General features: G+C 37.3%; 1 protein-coding gene across 1 annotated transcript in view; it reads left to right on the forward strand.

Annotated features, from left to right (window-relative positions):
- Positions 1 to 2,015: 2,015 nt before the first annotated feature.
- Positions 2,016 to 19,514, forward strand: part of LOC128858959 (insulin-like growth factor 2 mRNA-binding protein 1) — a 77,671-nt gene continuing 60,172 nt past the window's right edge. The window contains exon 1 of the mRNA XM_054095575.1: positions 2,016 to 2,143. Within this exon, the coding sequence (XP_053951550.1) occupies positions 2,031 to 2,143 (113 nt within the window). The 5' untranslated portion in view covers positions 2,016 to 2,030. The remainder of the gene's footprint in view (positions 2,144 to 19,514) is intronic.

Raw genomic sequence — 19,514 nt, forward strand, 5'->3', positions numbered from 1 at the left:
GATGGAAAGGAGTTAAAAATCCAGAAACAAGGCTAGCATCTTGTGAATAAGTCATCATATTGTAATTACTCGCCTCTTTCAAATTTGGATAAAGCAAATTTGAGTAATAAACCTTTTGCAAGTGAGAAAATAGTTAGTTTTTGTACATAATTAATTTTATCACAGTTCCTTTTTCTTCAATAACTTCGGATAATGCCAAAAATCACGCTAATACTTGATGATTACCTCTATTTGCTTCAAATTATAAGCTTTGTTTTTATGCCGGATAACACATCTGAAAAATATTATTTTTATTTTAACCACGTTTTTAATTGGTCAAAATATCGCGCGCCCGGATAAGTAGTACAAGACTAGACAAAATGTTTGCGTGCACCTAATACAGTTACGGATGATTACAATGGAGAAAAACTTTTTGTAATTGATTAAAATAGTAAATATAAAGAGATTTAGAACATTAACTTATCTTCTTCTAAAGCGGATAAAATAATTCAAAGTCGGATAAATGTTTATGATGCCTCGATGATTCGCGCGGAGAGTATTTACAGCTGTAAGCCAGATAAACCGTTTTAAATCAGGTTCGGATAGGATGACTTTATAAGTTGGCACAGTGAATTATAATGTAATTTATCATCCGGATAAAAGAGCTCGAAGTCGGGCAAATGTTTCTGATGCATATATTAACGGTATCGATAATTTCCTCGACAACTATTTACCACAGTAAGTCGCATAAACTGTTTTAATTCAGGTGCAGCTAGTACAACTTTGTAAATTCGGATAGTGAATTGTAATGTAATTAGTCATCCAATTTTGCTTTTGAATAGTTTTTTTATTTAGTAAAAATGGGTGTGGATAATCTTTATATTGAAACTTTTTTTGAGTAGATATTACTTTTTATGGATAGATATTTTTATATATCCGCGGCTGAATTAGTTCAACATAATTTTTTCGAAAATGTTAGGTATTCGGATAATTTTTTTAATGTCGGATAACAAACGTTTACTTCAATTGAACTATGGCTAATAGCCCTTAGAAAATTTTATTGAGTACTCGGATAAAGTATATAATCTCCTGATAAGACAGTATGTTGTCGGTTAAGGTGGTGTATAGCCGGGTAAGACATTTTTGCACTGGAGAGTGTATTACAAAGCATAAAATCACTTAATACAATCAGAATTAGCCTCTTATTGCCTCAATGGTCAGTGAGCATTCCCATGCTTATATTTTTTTAAATACATTCTCTCACACATACGCACACAATACTATAGAAAATTAGGATAAACGAATTCCAAAGATTTTACAAATTTAATTATTATCTTTGTTTAGCTGTCAACCTGTTTTGATCGATAATTAATTAACGCGACAAAAAAAAGACGACACAAAGAAACTTGAATTAGCCAGCTTTCATTGTCAACGCATCGAACGAACGAACGCTGCCAGACTTCATGGCTATCAACGTGAACGTCCCACGTCGCAGCACGTCGTTAACCCCTTCACAACCAGCTACTTGTCCATACATGTCCGTCTTTTGTTACTACTTTACCTTCTCTTATGGTTTTATTGAAAGAAAAAATTTTAAAAATTAAAAAAGGATATATACAAAATGAATTTGTATTCAAGATTTTTATGTAGCTACTCGCTTTTTTATAAATTATTTTATTCCACATTTTTGTTAATTTTTTCTTTTCTTTTTTTCGTTGTAGGTTTTTGGCAAATTATTGACATTTAACATTGAATTTGAACAAAACAATTGGATACAAAACAACAAAAATTAAACCAAACAAAATTAAAACCACAAATTGGCAGTTCAAAATTAAACAAAATTTGTAAAGCTATTTTTATACATTGCATTGAAAACTTTTTGCAAAAATCTACCACAAGTTTACTTAAGAAATTTTTGCATTTGTAAAACTAAAACGAAAAACTACAAGAACAAAAAAACATTCCAAACATTTTCCGAAACGCACAAGAAATTTAAATTTTTTTAATATTTTTAAATTCAAAAGTAAAAAAGCAACGCAAAAATAAATAAAATGGCATCGGAATTGGATCAGTTTGCCGACTTGGAATTATCTAAGGAAGATCGTGAACAAATATTTGATCCGCCTTTGGATCGACAGCCGTTGGAAGGTGCTGGCACCTCAAGGTATTTAAAACAAATTCATTCAACTTTTTTTAAATAGTAAATAAAAACAAAACAAAAACTTTCATCAAAAATTGTAATTTGAAATATGTTGTTGTTACTAACCTGCGAAAAATCTGCATAACTTAAAAGTAGTTGCCACTAACCGAAATTAATTGTTTTTTAATGCAATAATTTTGTATGAAATACAAAGTTTTGCAAGTTTTGAAAATTGTTTTAATTTTAATTATCTATTAATATTCTTGCAAGTGCTTTTAGAAATATGCTTGTTTTCAAATATAAGTATCTTGCGCTTCACTGAGTATTGTAGGTTCGTGCCTCAATTGAAGTGAGAAATTTAAAAGATCGAATAATTTTTTTCTAAAATTTTCAGAAATGGATAAAAGCGAAGACAAATGAATCTTGAAATATTTTTTTTTTTCTAAAATTTTCAGAAATAGAAAAAAGTGGTGACAAATAAATTCTCGAAGATTTTTTTCTAAAATTTTCAGAAATGGAAAAAAGTGAGGACACATAAATCTTCAAATATTTTTTTCTAAAATTTTCACAAATGGAAAAAGTGGGGACAAATAAATTCTCGAATATTTTTTTCTAAAATTTTCAGAAATGGATAAAAGCGAAGACAAATGAATCTTGAAATATTTTTTTTTTCTAAAATTTTCGGAAATGGGTAAAAGTGGGGACAAATAAATCTTGAAATATTTTTTTTTTTCTATAATTTTCAGAAAAGGGTTAAAAGTGAAATATTTTTTTCCAAATCTGTAAAAATTTTTTTCTAAAATTTTCAGAAATAGGTAAAAACGGGAACAAATAAATATTCAAATATTTTTTTCTAAAATTATCGGAAATTATTGAAAGCGGGGACAAATAAATCTTCGAATATTTTTTTCTAAAATTTTCGGAAATGAGTAAAAGCGGGAACACATAAATCTTCAAATCGCTCTATTGATTTTTTTTTTTGAATTTTCAGAAATAGTTAATTGCATCAAATTTATGATTAAATAACTGGAATTCACCTTCTCAACAAATATTTAATTTAAACAAAAAAAAAACAATTATCAAATTTTAAAACTTCTAAGCAATTAATATTTCGTCTACCAAGCAATCCCCCTTGATCGGAAGTTCTATTAATTAGGCAGCAACGTGAAATAACCACTGACGTTGACACACAAAAATGCAACACTACGCATTGGAGTATGTGTTGTTTTTTTTGGTTATGATTACCGAACTGAGATTCATAAACGGATGTGGTACGACAAAGAAAAAAAATTATTTGTATTTATTTTTTATTTTTTTGGTGGCTTAGAAATGAGGGTTGTCAAAGGATATAATGGCAGTAAAGCACCAAAAATTTAACTATGAAAAAATGCTGTGAAGCAACCAAGCGCGATAGGCCAATGTCTTCTAAATACCAGCTAATTTTTGCCACAAATAAATTAGGCATATCAAAATACATGGAGGCAGGCCCACACATGCATGCATGCACGCACATGCACAGGGTGATCCGGTGTAACCTTTTAATTAATTAAAATGGTATGAACGAAACGCAATTTTTGGACAACAAAGCACTTATGAAAATAAGCTGGCAGTGGTATGACAGTCAAAATTTTATGCCATATAACGTGCCTCATGCCTCAATATGATACCTGTATTTGAACGACCCTGTATAGCATGAAATTTCTATGCATGCCGCTTAAAAATAGTTCTAGAATGCATAGACGCAAAATAATAGATGATCATGGGTCGGGGGAAGAAAAAATGCGTCATAGGAAGATGTATGTGAGGCACCAAAAACAAAAAACAAACGAATAAAAAATCACCCTTCATCATAGGAAAAGGCATTACGGCATATGGAGCGTGCACAGTGATGAGGAATAGAAGTACAGTTAGAATAATTCGTACGCATGCTCCCTTTTTTATTTGCATGAAATTAATTGCGCTGACAAATGTCGGTTAACAACTAGAACATAGAAATTACCACTTCTCATATTTAAATAGCAAAAAGCTGCAAAGATCACTTTTAATTAAGATTAAATATATACGGATAATGCATTATATGCTTTCAGGCTATTTTTACAGCTGAAAGTGTTTTAGGCTGCCGGATAAATTAACCGCAGTTATAAAATGTGTGCAAAAAACCTACAAAATAGTATTTCGTTATTTTCGGAATTATCCATAGGTGCGGATAAAATTTCACGTGGTCGGATAAAAAAGTTTAGATGCAGTAACTTACAGAGAAACACCATTTTTCACAAAAGCGTACACAGTGAGGAGGAATAGAAGTACAGTTAGAATAATTCGTACGCATGCTCCCTTTTTTATTTGCATGAAATTAATTGCGCTGACAAATGTCGGTTAACAACTAGAACATAGAAATTACCACTTCTCATATTTAAATAGCAAAAAGCTGCAAAGATCACTTTTAATTAAGATTAAATATATACGGATAATGCATTATATGCTTTCAGGCTATTTTTACAGCTGAAAAGTGTTTTAGGCTGCCGGATAAATTAACCGCAGTTATAAAATGTGTGCAAAAACCCTACAAAATAGTATTTCGTTATTTTCGGAATTATCCATAGGTGCGGATAAAATTTCACGTGATCGGATAAAAAAGTTTAGATGCAGTAACTTACAAAGAAACACGATTTTCCACACAAACCAATTTTAAGTGCATGGATAAAATATTATCAGCCGGATAAACGGTTTCGATGCAAACAACAATTCTATGGCAACTTACGGCGCACGTGAATAAGTATCTAATTATTATGATTAACAAGCCATATAATTGGTTCTGCTACAAAAAAGTAATTAAAAGGATATTTTCCGCTGCGGATAAAATTTGAGTAACTGAATTATGCTGCATGCGACACCATTTCACTTGAAATACGACCCTTCACGTGTTCTAATACCGCTTACACCACAAATATGGCAACTTGTATGCTAACACTACGTGCAAATTTATTCACATTTTAAATGCTTATAAAGCAAATATAAAATAAAATGAAAGTTTCTAAAAAAATTTTACCAGAAAAGTATACAATTACATTTGCCTAAAGAAATACTCATATGTGCATTCGTTTTGTCCCCAAGCAGGGCCAGCACTACCTTCCAAAGCAGTCTTATCAAATGCTGACTGCTTAGAGCATCAATCGGAAAGGGTTGCGGAAGGATATTGTAATTCTGTTGGCATTCCATCAAACTGAAAAATTATGTGAAAAAATTGTATTTTTTTCTGCCACAACCACAAATGCGCGCATAATATCTAAGAAAGGGCAGGAGGAATTGCCAAAATGATTAAGGATTGAAGAAAATGTGACTGCCAAAAAAAACATCACACTTTTGTCTATCTTTCCCTAGCCAGCTTGGTCTTGATTAGAAAACGCAGCACAATATTTGCTTGCGTGCATTTTTTTCGTTTTCGTTTTTTTTTTTTTTTGAATTGTTTAATTTTCTGTATGAAATTGTTTGCCAAAAGCCAGGCAACAGCGAAGGGAAGTACATTTCTAAGACGTGCACCGCACACACACACACATGTATATACATATACATATATATATGTAGGTATGTATGTATTTGCAGCTCTTCAATTTTTTATTTCTTTATTTTTTGACATTCTGTATGTGCATAAGTGTGTGCTTATGCGTGTTTGCCTGTGAACTAGTTTCCCATGTTATCCCTTCGCGCTGCTGTCACAAGCAACATTTTTTAATGCATGCACACATGCATACATATATATGTGTGTGTGCACCTTTTGAATGCCCAAAATTGTCGACTAATTTTGCTGGTGATATTTTTGCATTGTTGTTGCTACTTTTTCACTTGGCGCGCCAAACAAATGATCACATACTCAAATAAATTATCACACACACACATATCACCACTGAGCCTCTCTGCTCATTTCAGCCCTTTCTATTCCCGCACACTCCATCCACCGCCTCCGCCACCATGATTTTCAGCAAATTTTGTATTCTTCATTCATTGCAGCATTTCCCTTACCCATACAGACACACTTTTGCTCACAAACATTTTGTTTATTGCACAGCAATCGCCAGCATGATCTGCATTGCCATGACCATCATCTTCGAAATCTCCTTCCTGTGGCGCTTCCTGTCGTCCCACCGCACGCCTCTTCTACCTACCCAACGCCTCTGCTTCAAGCACTTCACTTCGCTTAGGCGCTCGCTTAGCTGCCTGATGATGTGTCTTTGCGTGAAAGACTTCTCAGCATAAATGTTTATCCGCTTCCCTTCTTAGTTATGCGTATATGGATATGTACGAGTATTTGCATGCTGGTTCACCGGCAATTTGTCTCTCATAGTTTGGCCAACATTAGCCATGCCAGTGGTTGTGATATCTCTTAACCCTTCGCGGCGCTACTCCTCTCTAAACACACATCACACTTCTAAATTCACTTAGAAGCGCATTCCAGCGCGTTTGCTGGCTTGTCCACGCCAAAGGCAAACATCTACATGCAGTATTTATTTTTCACTGCTGCTGGCTTTGAGCTGTTATTCATGTTTTTCGCTGTTTTTTGTTTTTTGTTTTTTGCACGTGTGTTTGCGCTTGCGTAACCAGCTACGTTCAGCGCGCAGCTCATCAACTTATCCTCAGCAAAGTCCTCCTCAACCCTCGAGCGCTTCGACTGCTAAGGCCAATATAAAACAGGCTGACTGCTTCCCCTCAAATAGTTGTCTTCTTCCGCCTGCTTTTTTCGTGTTTTTTTTTTTGTACGTCTTTCTTATTGTTACTGTTATTTGCTCCTTTGACACCAGCCATGTTGTGCGTTTATTTTGTGCAAATGAGTTATAGTTGCGCTTCAAATGCCACATATATGGCGTGTATGTATGTATGTGCTATATGAAAATATATACTTTATATATATGCGCGTATGTGTATGCCCAAATTGTTGCCATTCTGTTGTTACTTTGTATACTTTTTCACCGAAAAACCTAAGCTAAAAGTTTGTTCGCATCCTTAGATCAGTATATGTTTTTTTTTGTATAGTTTTTTTGTTTGCTGCTTATTTGTTGTTTGTTGCTTAGAGGAGCCGCCTTGTTAGCAAGGGTTATTATGCCACGAAATTTTCTTTCATTCGATTTTTTTCATCATTTTTTTTTTCATTTTATCTGCCAATTTTTTGGGGGAATATTTTATTTGCCTACACCCCGCAATCCCCCTTCTGGCTGAGCATAATTTGATTCCCATCGATTATGTAATGTTAAAAAATTAGCTGTATGTGTTGCACTTTTGATTGACAGTCAAATTAGTTGAAACGTAAAAACCCAAAAAGGAAAAAGTACAGCAAAAAAAATAAAATCTACACCAAAACTAAAAAAAACACAGAACTTCCTTTCGCCGCCACTCACTTCACTTTGGCGAAAAAAAACTCACTCTTTTTCACAACTCATCTCCACGCTGATGAGGTGCTAATAACGTTTCGCATTCATGCAACAGTTAAATGCGCACATACTTGTTGTTTTTGTAATAACTACTGGCGCCTGCATATTTCACATTTTTTTTCACGCACCTCTTATTTGCGTATAATTTGTTGTAGTTGAAACATTTTTGCCAGATCCATGCAAAAGTCAGCGCTCGGGTGCATTTGTCATTTTTTCCGCTTGAGAGTCAGTAGCCATGGCATTCGTTAATTGGTCCGGATTGCAATTGTTCGATGCAATAAAATTCCCATTAAATCCAAGCACGCCAAAACGCTAGGTGTATCTGCAAGAAAATAAAATTCTTTAGAGCAGCGAGGAAATAAAATTCTTTAGAGCTCCAAGAAATAAAATTCTGCAGCGTATTCGAGAAATATTGACTGCACTTGTTGAACACTAAATATATTTTAGGTATATTTTTACTACTTTCGCCTTGCGTTTAGGCGACTAGGCCATTGCAGCGGCGGAAAAAAAATCTAGCATATGGAATTTGGAAATTTTTGCAACTGAACATCGATAAAAATAAAACTTGGAAAAACGCATTTCAGTGTATTTTCTACATATCGAAAGCAATACAAATTATTTTCATATATTTATATAAATGTTTTCCCTCAAAGTTATATAAAATAAAATGGCGGCTGCACAGCTTCTCTTCGATGAAGCGTTTCTGGTTCTTTAAGGACGCTTGGCCGCACCAACCTTAGCTACTATATCCGATTTACTCGTACATTAAACAAAACCGAAATTTCGATTATACAAGGTGGCACAAAATTAATCATCCAATTTGTATTTAATTTTTTTGCATAAATAAAAAATAAATGAGATTATAATTATTAATACTTAAAGAAAAATTTATAATTAATAATATTGTTAATAACTAAAATAAATTAATTATTTTAAATAAATAATAAATGAAAGAAATAAATGATTTTGAGTGATGAAAATTTTTATTTTGATCTATTCACGCTCTCTTGCTTGTTAATGTTAAATAAGATTGACGTACGCCGCCATTTGGAAAAATTATAAATCTTCCGGTAGGGTGACTACTTTTGCGCCACCTTGTACATGTGAGTTCACTGGAAAGCATCGCGTTAAGAAGCTCTTTCTCCTAAGAGCTCTTGCATTACAAGAGTCCCATGACACGCACAGGTCTATAAATTTAAGATTTTCTGACCCATCTAAAAAAATTTAAATTTTTGAAAAAAAAAACTATTTTTTTTTCAAATTCAATAATTTACTTGCATGTAAAATACAATTGAGTATCTAACTGGAACTTCAAATTAATCAGTCTTTATTTGCTCGAATTATGAGTGCCGCCGAGTGCTCGAGTTACGCAGTTTTTGGCACTTGGGCTTCGGGCTGCCATTCACAAAAAGAAAAAGCAGCTCATAGAAACCACATTTGCCCTACGGAAGCGGCTGTAGGCTCCTCCATTTGTCGAAAGCACAAAGACACGCACATCAATAATAAGAAAAGCACCTCGGCAAAGACCCAGCGAAGGGTGTAAGTGCTAATTACTCCATTTTTAAGATATTAGGGCCTAGTTTAACAACAACAACAAAAAACACGACTACTCACTATTTCTGAAGCTCCTACAGTAGGCTAAACTCTTAAACGAAGTTTACCCAATTCAAAAATTTGCGACGTTTCATTTTCTCTTTACCGCAAGCTGACGCCACTTTGAAACTTCGAATGAAACTAAATTTTTATCCAACGAGCATTTCCTTCGTTTACTGGTTTCTGCTACTACTAGCAAGCAAAGTATCTAATGGCGCCAAAGCTAAAACTTTGGGCACATTCCGGCAACTAAGCATGGCAATTCCAGGTAAGCAGAGTTTTCAATGGACTTTGTTAACGAAGAAATGTAGCTCATCATTCCATCCTCTGCGCTATTTTGTTGCAGCTTGAGTGCGTTGAGTGACTACATCAAGGCGCCCGAATGCATACAAACGCTGCGATGCTGAATGTATTGTGGGACCATCGTCGACATCATCGTTAGCATCATATTCACAGTCTTTGGCAGACCACCATAGCTCCCGCAGCTACATCCCTCCATTTAACTCGATTGTTAGTCACGTCTTCCCAATTGTGACCACCAGCACCGGCCTACTGTGAGACCACACATAACAAGTTGCTTCCTACGGTTATTCGATTGAGTGTGCGCGATCCAATGTAAGCTATTGCCATATACAGAGTTATACAACGCAGATCTTCTAAAAATTCTGGCGTTCTGGCGCTCCAAAGAACGAGGAATTTCTGCAGTAATTTCACTACGTTCCTGCAACTTCCACAAAAAACTTTGTAGGTGATTGTCATTGTCGAGTTATGCAACTCATATCTTCTAAAAAATCTGGCACACGAATTTCCGTTTCCTTCTCCAAAGCGCGAGTAGTTTCTTAAGATTTATTTCTAGCTGCAACATCCACAAGAATCTTCGCTTCAGCTTTGAGTGTTTCCTCTCCGTGATGTGCCCTCTTAGCATACTCGAAGCTATTTCTTATACTCCTCTGTTCAGCTTAAAAAGCCACTGCAACGTTCCGCGTGCCATTTTGACCACTTAAGCTTGAATTGATTTGCAGATGTCTCAGTTTATCTATTTTGTAGCCGCTGTATTAGGAAAAATGTTTCTTCTATTGAGTTTGTAGGTGACGAGCGCCATATCGAACCTCTTCCAGATCGACGAATATGTAACGGAAGTGGCAAGCTCGTCCGCCACCAGGCAGTCTGGTTTGCTACTGTGCCTCAAATAACTGCTCAGCCAAGCCCTCAAACGAGCTATGGCTGTTCGCTATAGCTTTGGACTTGCCTGTGACGTAGTTAAGCGCTCTTCAATGCTGCTTGGTTGTCCCGAAACTGTGGATATGTTGGAATTTGTGACTGCATTTGAAAGTGATCTTAATAAGGACTCAAAACATTCCATCCTTTTAAAATATATAGGTTTTCTGATATTTTCAGTATTGATATTTTCTGTACTCTAAAGCTAGTGCAACTTAATCCAATTTTTTTATTTATATATTTCTTTTTTTTTTGGTTGTTTCAATCACTACAATCTGCTTCTTAGTACGGCCAATGATTGAAACAGCACACAATTAGCATTGTTATCAATAATAAAATACGCGATTAGCTGAGCTCCATGGAGCTGTGAAACAAACTGCAGCTCAGCATTACTGCGCAAATGCCCACTACTGCTTGAAAAGAGCCGCAACCAGGGCCTAAAATATGCAAAAACGTCAATGGAATTGTGTTGGTCACGAATAAAACCAAATCAAAAGCAAAAATAAAAACAAAAAAAATAACAAAGCAATTTATTTTTGGCTAAGATTGAAATGCAAAAGCTTTTGAGCCGGCACAAAACGCTAAACACGTCAAGAGCGAGCGTCTATGCGGTTAGCAGTTGACGCTGCTCAAAAGCAGCAAACGACGAAACGAGTTTGTGTCTGGAGCAAAAAATAAAACATTCCATGAAATGCTAACAAAGCGAGCGTTAATTGAAGCAAGTTGCCAGCAACAACAACTAAACCTCTTCATCGTAAATGACGTTGTAAGCGCCTAAGCGATTTTGGCCAAGCTCAAAAATTTCTTTTACGCGCAAACTCATTCAAGGTTTGACTATTGCATAACGAGACGGGCGCTGTAAAATATAATAATTTATTTTTGATTTCATGCAGACATATTTACTAATCAGCACCATTTTCTAGCCACACAATGGACCGAGAGAATCTGGTATTGTTCGAAACAGTGCGTAAGTCTTGGTTCCTTAAGGAAACTAGTCAATTTCTCTTTGACAACTTTAACTTCCAAAAAGGCTTGAGTTTTTTCGTTTAACACAGATTGCAACTAAGGAAACAGTTACCAGTCCCAAAGGCAACGTATCGGCATTTCGTTTCTTAGCAGCTGAGTTCCTGCCTTGGCAGTCAGTGTGGAAAAAGCCAGCGCATAGTTTTGATGAAGAACTCATTGCTTCTCCAACCACAATTCGGCTAGTTTTTTCGTTATAAGCTCACGGAGCTCAGCAAAAATGTGAAGCTGGTGGATATTAACAAATGTTTTCAGGGCTTCAGCAATTTTTCTGTAGCTGCCAAAACGCGTAAGACTCTCGCTTCGGCTTCGTCGTCCCTCCATTTGTGAAACAACCTCAAGACGCACCCCACAAATAGGAGACGGAGCTCGGCTCAACATTTAACAGAAGTGTATGCCCCAATTTTTTATTTAAGACGCTCGCTTTTATACATACCTATATGTATAAAATGTGCGCTTACATCCTTTGTTGGCTCTTTGGCCGAGCTACTACTCCAACTTCTTGTGTGTGTGCCTTGCTGCCATTCCGTTAATGAAGGGACTTACAGTTTCACGCCGTCTTCGATGAGCAGATGACTTTTTCTGTGAGGCGCTTCTGCATAGTAGAAATACATTCAGAGGTTTGCCAATGCTTGCCTAGAGGCGAGCGCTATTAGAAAAAGGCGTTTTAGATAATTTTAGTGTTTTCGTGCCCACGACGAGTCTTCAAATTGGACACAACAGAATGTTAGCCACGCACCAACCCATTCGACTATGACAACCGCAAACGCTTGCCTTATGCTTGTCTTGATCGCAAGCGAGTTACAGCTTCGTTGGCTGGGAACTTCAAAGCATCTTTTTTTCATTTCCATTTTCCATTCATATGTCAGACGACATACAAGGAGGTTCAAAACTAGTGACTCACACATGCTTTCTACTTCTGGCGGTCTTCACGAGCAACATCTCGCTTATATCATCAACTAGGCGAGTATTTCAAGCAGGTGAAGACCACCGGTTGTGCAGACGCGAGCGATTGCACATTCGAAAGATGAGGTTGCACGCTGGCGCGGTGACCATCGCTGGCGTTTGGCACATACGTGCTTCTGCACTTTTTCTAAAACAGCGCTAATTTCTATAAAAGACGCTAATGCGCAAAAGTTTAGATATCTACGCGCGAAAGTGGGGCTCTCAAAACTTCCAAGCTTTTGTGCCATACATTAAGCGAGCCGTGATGAGGCACTTTTTGCTCTTGAGGTATTTTCATCCCAGTTGCCTGCTAAGTGCCTAGTTGCCAGGACTCGTTGCCAAACGTGATTCTCTGTTCAGCAATTCAAGGCAGTCTTTGTTACCAGCGCTTACACAGTTTCTCAACTATCAACGATTAGAATTGCGCGAAACCGGTGATCAGTGATTTGCACTGCAGACTAAGCATGCAATGCTTTTGGCGCTTTTTTCTGATTTTCCAACTACTGCAGGTAGCGCTGGCTCAACTACTCACTACGGTGTACCATAAAATGTTTTGCGCAGGAAGCGCTGCCGTAAACACCCACTCATACGTGTCAGACAACACTTGGCATTTCAAAATTTGCGCTTGCCAATCGTTGTTTGGTACTGTTTAGTTTCAGTTAGAAAGGTGCTTAGATAAATTCGTAAATTTCTTGAATTGTACACGTTATGAATTTGTATGAGCATACGGACTGTACGTGACCTTTCTCGCTTTACTAGAAATACGGCATAATTCATACGACTTCTTTGCGAGCTTGCTCTCCCACTCCCTCTCTCTCTTCATCTCTCTCTCTCTCTCTAGATTTCCATGGCGCGCGCACGTCGAGTAAACCTTTTTGCTTGGTACGCTGTTTTCATTCATTCATCGCGCATAATCTTGTCTGCACCATGACGCTGCGTCCTGTGTTGTTCAGACCATAAACCTAATAACAACAAATATGTGTCGTTTTTCTGTGCAGCATATACGAGTATAGATGTGTTATGTGTGTTTTTTTTCGCATTTCACTTAACTCAACTTCAAATCGCATTTCATTCTACTCTCTGACTCACGCTTACCGTCCAATTCACGGATTTCTCTGCATATCCGTTGCTCCTGCTTTTTGACTACAAGCCCTACATCTGCTACCTTCACTTAGCAACACCAGTTTTGCACCACTTCAAACGACACTGCCTTGTAAGAGCAGTGGCGTTACGGCTAGTGGGGTGTTCGAGAGAAAGCGGCTGATTATAGTGCATAACTCGGTAATGTCACAAACGTGTCTAAAGGAGATCAAATGTATGAGTTCAACTAAAAATATGGAGCATTTGCAGCCTTGATTGCGAATTTGTAGTTTTCTACTGCGTGCTTTGTTAGAGGAACAACCCGGTTTGCGGCTGCTTAGATTTACTTAAATACTCTTGGTTCAGCAGCACTTTTTCCACGAACTATTAATTAATTACTCCTTACATGCCATTAGGGATTTTAGCTGTTTTGACGACTATTTAAAAACCAGACGTAACCAGCTCGTTGTCGTTAAACGAGCGGATCACAAACTGAACGACTTCAATCAAGAAACATTAAACATATTATGGAAACTCAAAGCACAAATTCACCTTCTATTACTGTTATTATTTTGAGAGGTTTTAGTGCCGCGGCCTGAAAGATCTATTGCGCCCCTTTCATGGATTCGAAGTATTTCTGTGAGTCCAACTTCTTCAATAAGTTGTAGTGTTCATCACATTTTTTTGAGTTTTATTTCCTCCTCCGGCAAAGTATGTTTAGCCATGCGCCACTTATGCATCAGTGCTAAGTTTCGTAGCCATTCGAATATATTTCCAGGTAGTAAAATGATAATCTGCAATGCGCTGTTAGAATTTCTGTAAGGATACTAAAATCATTCGTATACTTTTTGACCCTGGCATTCTTTTCGAGCATTTGTCAGGGCACCATGCCCTCCCAGTCCCAACAAACACATATCATGATCGCCTTTGGATGAAGATCCGGGCTGACTCTCAACTTTGGCGTACCGCTGATGTATAGGCACCATTTATCATCTCCCGTGATGATTCGGACCAAAAAGCGCTGTTTATGACCGCATGTTGCTCGTTGGTGGGCGAGATGCTGAGAAGCAATTTGAAGGCGACTTTCTGTGTTTTTCTCGTTGAGCTCGTGAGGTACCCAGGCTCCCAATTTTTCAGTTAAAAACCCATTAAATGAATTTGATTGAGAATCGTTTTATGATCGCAGTTCATTTTTTCCGCCAGTTCATGGCTGCTTTGGCGAGCGTGCTACTTCAAAAGTTATTTGAGACGTTCTTCATCGAATTCAGAAGGTCTTCCGCTGTGGGATGTGGCATTGACGTCAGCTTTTTGGTATCGATGAAAAGCAAATAAGAGCAGATGTCGAAAATGTTGATTTTTGCCTCCTGGGTATTTCATTTCTAAGCCTCAAAACTAGTAAAAAATAAATAACTCAAAAATACCATCAAAATAGTTTTGTAGAGCAGGAGGAGCTCATTAGAATGAGCCATTTGCAAGCTCGATTACAGCGATCTGATTTGCTTGATGCCATTTTGAATATGAAGTCTTAAGGCAGTAAATTGACCACGCAAGAAAATGGTACAAAATCAAAACAAAAATTTGACAGATGTTAAAACACATTTTATTTATTCATTAATGTCTAACAAAATTTAAAGCAGGAATTTAAAATTAAACTCAAAACCAAGTATTTTAGAATATTTAAGATTTAAAAGTGTAGTACAATTATATTATCAACATAAGAAACCATTAAATTGCTAAATAATCATTGAATTTGAACAAAATTAATAATTATGTAACCAAAATAACAAATATTTACGAAAGTAATTTTTGCTTGCATTTGAAACACCTGTTGTTTGTGTTGTCAGAGAACATAATGCATGAATTTACGTTCTCTGGTTTTGTTAGTGGTAGGTGTACATAGTTGTGGGGTAACTCAGGTGTGCGAAAATCGATAATTAACGGCTATGTTGTATTTGATGCATAAGAAGCTGCGCAGATTGAGGACATAGCTGGCGGATCATTGGTAATTTCGATGCCACGAAACTTGGTGTCCAATATACATTTTTTTTATTTCTTTATTTACATAAGTCACTGACCAGATTTACTTACACAGGGTTACATAACAAAAACTTAAAAATTAAAACTAAATTGATAATTTATTTCACAAACAATAAGACTCAATAAGTGACATAAACAGATGCCTTGACATCGCAAAATCAAGATAACGACTTCTAGGAAGCCGATTAAGCGCTTCAAGTCCTTTTCTAAGAAGAGCGAAATTAGAGTAATTAGAACTGAGAATTTCTAAATACAAAGGATTATAGGAGCGAAATGCTATATTAGGAACACTGAAACTTCTTTGGCCGAGTAGATCTGAACAGACGTAGCGGTATATTATATCGTTTGAACAAGGCGTCGAATCGCAAGTGATAAAATATTGGTAAGCAACTGTAGAATGGCAAGCGACGATCAAAGTGTGAAGGTTGAAGAGCAAAACGTACAAACTTGCGTTGGACTCTTTCAATTCCAAGAGAATGCGGGGAATACATTGGATTCCAACCGAAGGAGACGTATTCCAACTTCGAACGGACGCATTATATACAATTTTCTAGTGTATGGGTCTTTAAAATCACTTGCAAAGCGTCGCAGAAAAGCTTAGTTGGCATATGCCTGCGGATAAATAGAGTCTCATATGGATAATGAACATAAAAGACGCATCAAAAACAACACCAAGATCATGAATTTCATTGACAGTGACAAGCGTTACATTTGAAACCAAAAAAAATGAGGAAAGAGGGTGGATGGACTTGGAAAGTTAATAATTACCAACAACACTCAAGTAGCCAACTGGTTTTCTTTTCAAATATTGTATGTTTGAAAATTTCAGTAATTGCAATTTTCCTAAAAGCAAAATCATAGTTTCCCACTTCACGCTCAGCTGCGCACGTTATACGTGCATATGACATATGTATGCTCGCTCCTTCTCCTAATATATCATTACCACGCCGCTGTACACGAAATGCCACAACACATATCCTCGCTACCTGAATAGCAAAATTCGGCAGCATTCGCTAACACGCCTTCATTATACTTAAAATAAATGTATGTATGTTTGTGTGCATGTACGTATATTTATTTGGGTAAATGTATGTATTTATGTTATCCCCGCATACGCGTCTCGGCTTTCATTATTTGTGCGAGGCGGTATAGTAAATATGTAGCTATTCATGTTTGCATGTGTGTATGTATGTATGTACGCATTCACGTGGTCTTTTGTTTCTTCGTAGCTTCTATTGCCGAAAAAACCCAAATAAAAGTACATACAGGCAGTACTACAAAGCGAAAGGTACAAAAATTTAACCTTGAATTATTTCCACTGCACTCACCGCAACGGCTAACAGCATCCATCCCAAATGCGAATGTAGTTATTTAGGTATTGCACATACATACATACATAAATATACATATGTATAAATATAATTTATATACAGCTAAGTACAGAGATTTGTGTAGTTGTAGGCAGCGCAATCCTTTGCCGCCAAACATTTCATTCGGACGTTGTTTTCGTTACGAATTTGAGCGCCGCCACCGTCGCACATTTGACTGCTGTTTGGACACCTTTGCTGCAACGTTGGCTCTTTGTTGTTGCTGTTGTGATTGAAATTTACTTTTAGGATACTCTTGTGCTGAATTTTAACATTTGCCGTGCATCTACCATACAAATACCCTGTAGCAAATAAATTAGGGTAGACTCGTAAAGCGCTGGTCCCCAAACCCATATGAGCTTTGCGGTTCTATAAGAAAAATACAATTTTATGCTTTGAAATACACTTCATTATTCAGTATAGTCTCCCTGAACATCAATACACTTGTGCTAACGCGATTCCAATTTACGAATTCCATCGCTGAAGTGAGCATCTGGAAGGACGGCAAAATATGCTTCCACTGCTATTATGAACTCAACATTTGATGAAAAACGCTTCCATGCAAGCATTTTTTTAGGTCTAGAAACCGTTGGACCTGTCCCTAGGGGCCAAAACTGGTGCATACGATGGTTGTTCCAACAATCCGAACTGTAATTCATGGATTTTAGCCATTGTGAAAATGCTCTTGTAATACGGCGTAAAAAATATATTTTCTTTTGAGAACTGCTTCTTTTTTCACGAATTTCTTTCCTTCAGCTGATTTAAAAGGTTACAATATTAAGAGGAATTTATAGTTTTACCAGTTACCAAGTAATCCACGAACAAAATTCCTTTCGCATCGCAAAAAACTGACGCTAACACCTTCTTGGCCGATTTCTAGACACGAACTCGTTTCGGAGTCGCAGAACCAGGTTCACACCACTCTTTAGTCTCTTGTTTTGATTCAGAATCATGCTGATAGGCCCAGGTCTCATCCTTAGCGACGAATCGACGCACAAAATCCACTTTATCCTCTCGAAAACGCTCCAGCTGTTGTTGAGCAAGTCGCATGCAAATGTGGCTTTATTCCATTGTTAGCGAATGCGGCAATCTTTGTGCACACAGCTTTCTAAAACTCAATACTTTAGTCAAAATATTGCTTACGCTGCGCAATGAGAAGCCGAGGGAGCTTCTACTGAACCTCTTTCAGTCACTCGACGATTTTCCAATACGATTGCATTCAGTTACCTTTGCATCGCGCTTCAGTCTTGTGCAGACCATTCCATCTGCAACCACAGCTCTCCACTTCGAGCTACGTCTTGCCAGTTTGTGATTCACAATTTTCGCAGATCCACTATAACCTCATCAAGTCAGCGTTTACTTGGCCTCCCCTGTACTCTGTATCCAATCGGTAGTCCATGGACCGCTATACGGGCAGCTCTGTTTTTGGGCATTCTGTTCCCATGTATTTCTTTGACTTTCGATCAAACGTATTGCATTTTCATGTTGTATCATTGCATCGAGCTTGTCATTATATCTGATTCGGTATACTTATTCTGTCAACCAGTCGCAAGGGACCACATATTTTTTGTAGTGCCTTTCCTTCAAATCTCAGTATTTCAGCGGTGTCTGCTGCCTTAGGTATCCATCCCGCGCTGGCGTATGTTAGTGTGGGCCTCACTAGCGCTTCATATACTTTCATCTTCATCCGCCGCCATTCTGCTAATACCAAACATTGTGCAACCTCAACAGAGACATTTTCAACGCACAAAAGAGTTAGTAGTTCTCTGTTAGAGGAATGGCGCCTTCCCATGCTAGATGCTACCGCCCCAAAACAGGCATCAAAGTGAATAGCTTCGCCAAGCAACTAGAAGCACTAAGTAACCTTAGCGGACAGCTTGCACATCAACAATTTTTGTTTGTCTCAGACACAGCTTTTTACGGCATCTCTTCGGTGGAGGAGACTTTTAAGACGTTAAGTAGAACAACTAGTTACTTGATAGGTCTCACCTTTTCGATGGTCAATAGGTCTCTCCGTTCGAATTGAGCTGCCTAAAATTGTATTTGTTTGTAAAATAGTGAGTCATAGATAGGTGAAATGGTTAAAGTGCCAATCTGGCACTCTTCAAGGCACTGAAGCGCCGTTTTGATACCATTATGAGACCTCCAACAGGCAGATATCTTCAACCAGCCAGAGCTGTTGATATAATGGAGAAGATTGATAGGATTTAGGTTGGCGCATTGCCCCATGCTGTCGAAGAAAGGAATACCCAGTGAGCTTAATCGTCTAGCTGCCTAACCCGGACATTTACAGAGAAAGTGCTCAACCAGTTTTATGAGGTTTATCCATATTCTCTAGCAGCGTATATTCCTCGGCAAATTTGCGGTTACTTTCGGATGCAAATTTTTCGTCAAATTAATCGAGCAGAGAAGTGGCGAATAGAAGAGGCCTAATATATGGGAATCAGCTGCTACTCCGCTTTCTACTGCAATAAACTACCGGTTCTGTGTTCCCATGACAATCGGTTCTATGTTACCCGAACGACCCGGATTTATATCCGATGGACTCTCACTACAGCAGCATTTCCAATGCATGTATGGGAATTTTTTACGCTGCTACAACAACAACAACAGCAACGGGTTCTGCCTGCAGGCTGATGAGCGGTCCATCGTATGTTTTTGTAAACGTCTTGCCTTGGACAGGCTGACTGTACTAAAATATTTCAACAC

The sequence above is a fragment of the Anastrepha ludens genome, chromosome 3, assembly GCF_028408465.1.
Source record: "Anastrepha ludens isolate Willacy chromosome 3, idAnaLude1.1, whole genome shotgun sequence".
Lineage (NCBI taxonomy): Eukaryota > Metazoa > Arthropoda > Insecta > Diptera > Tephritidae > Anastrepha > Anastrepha ludens.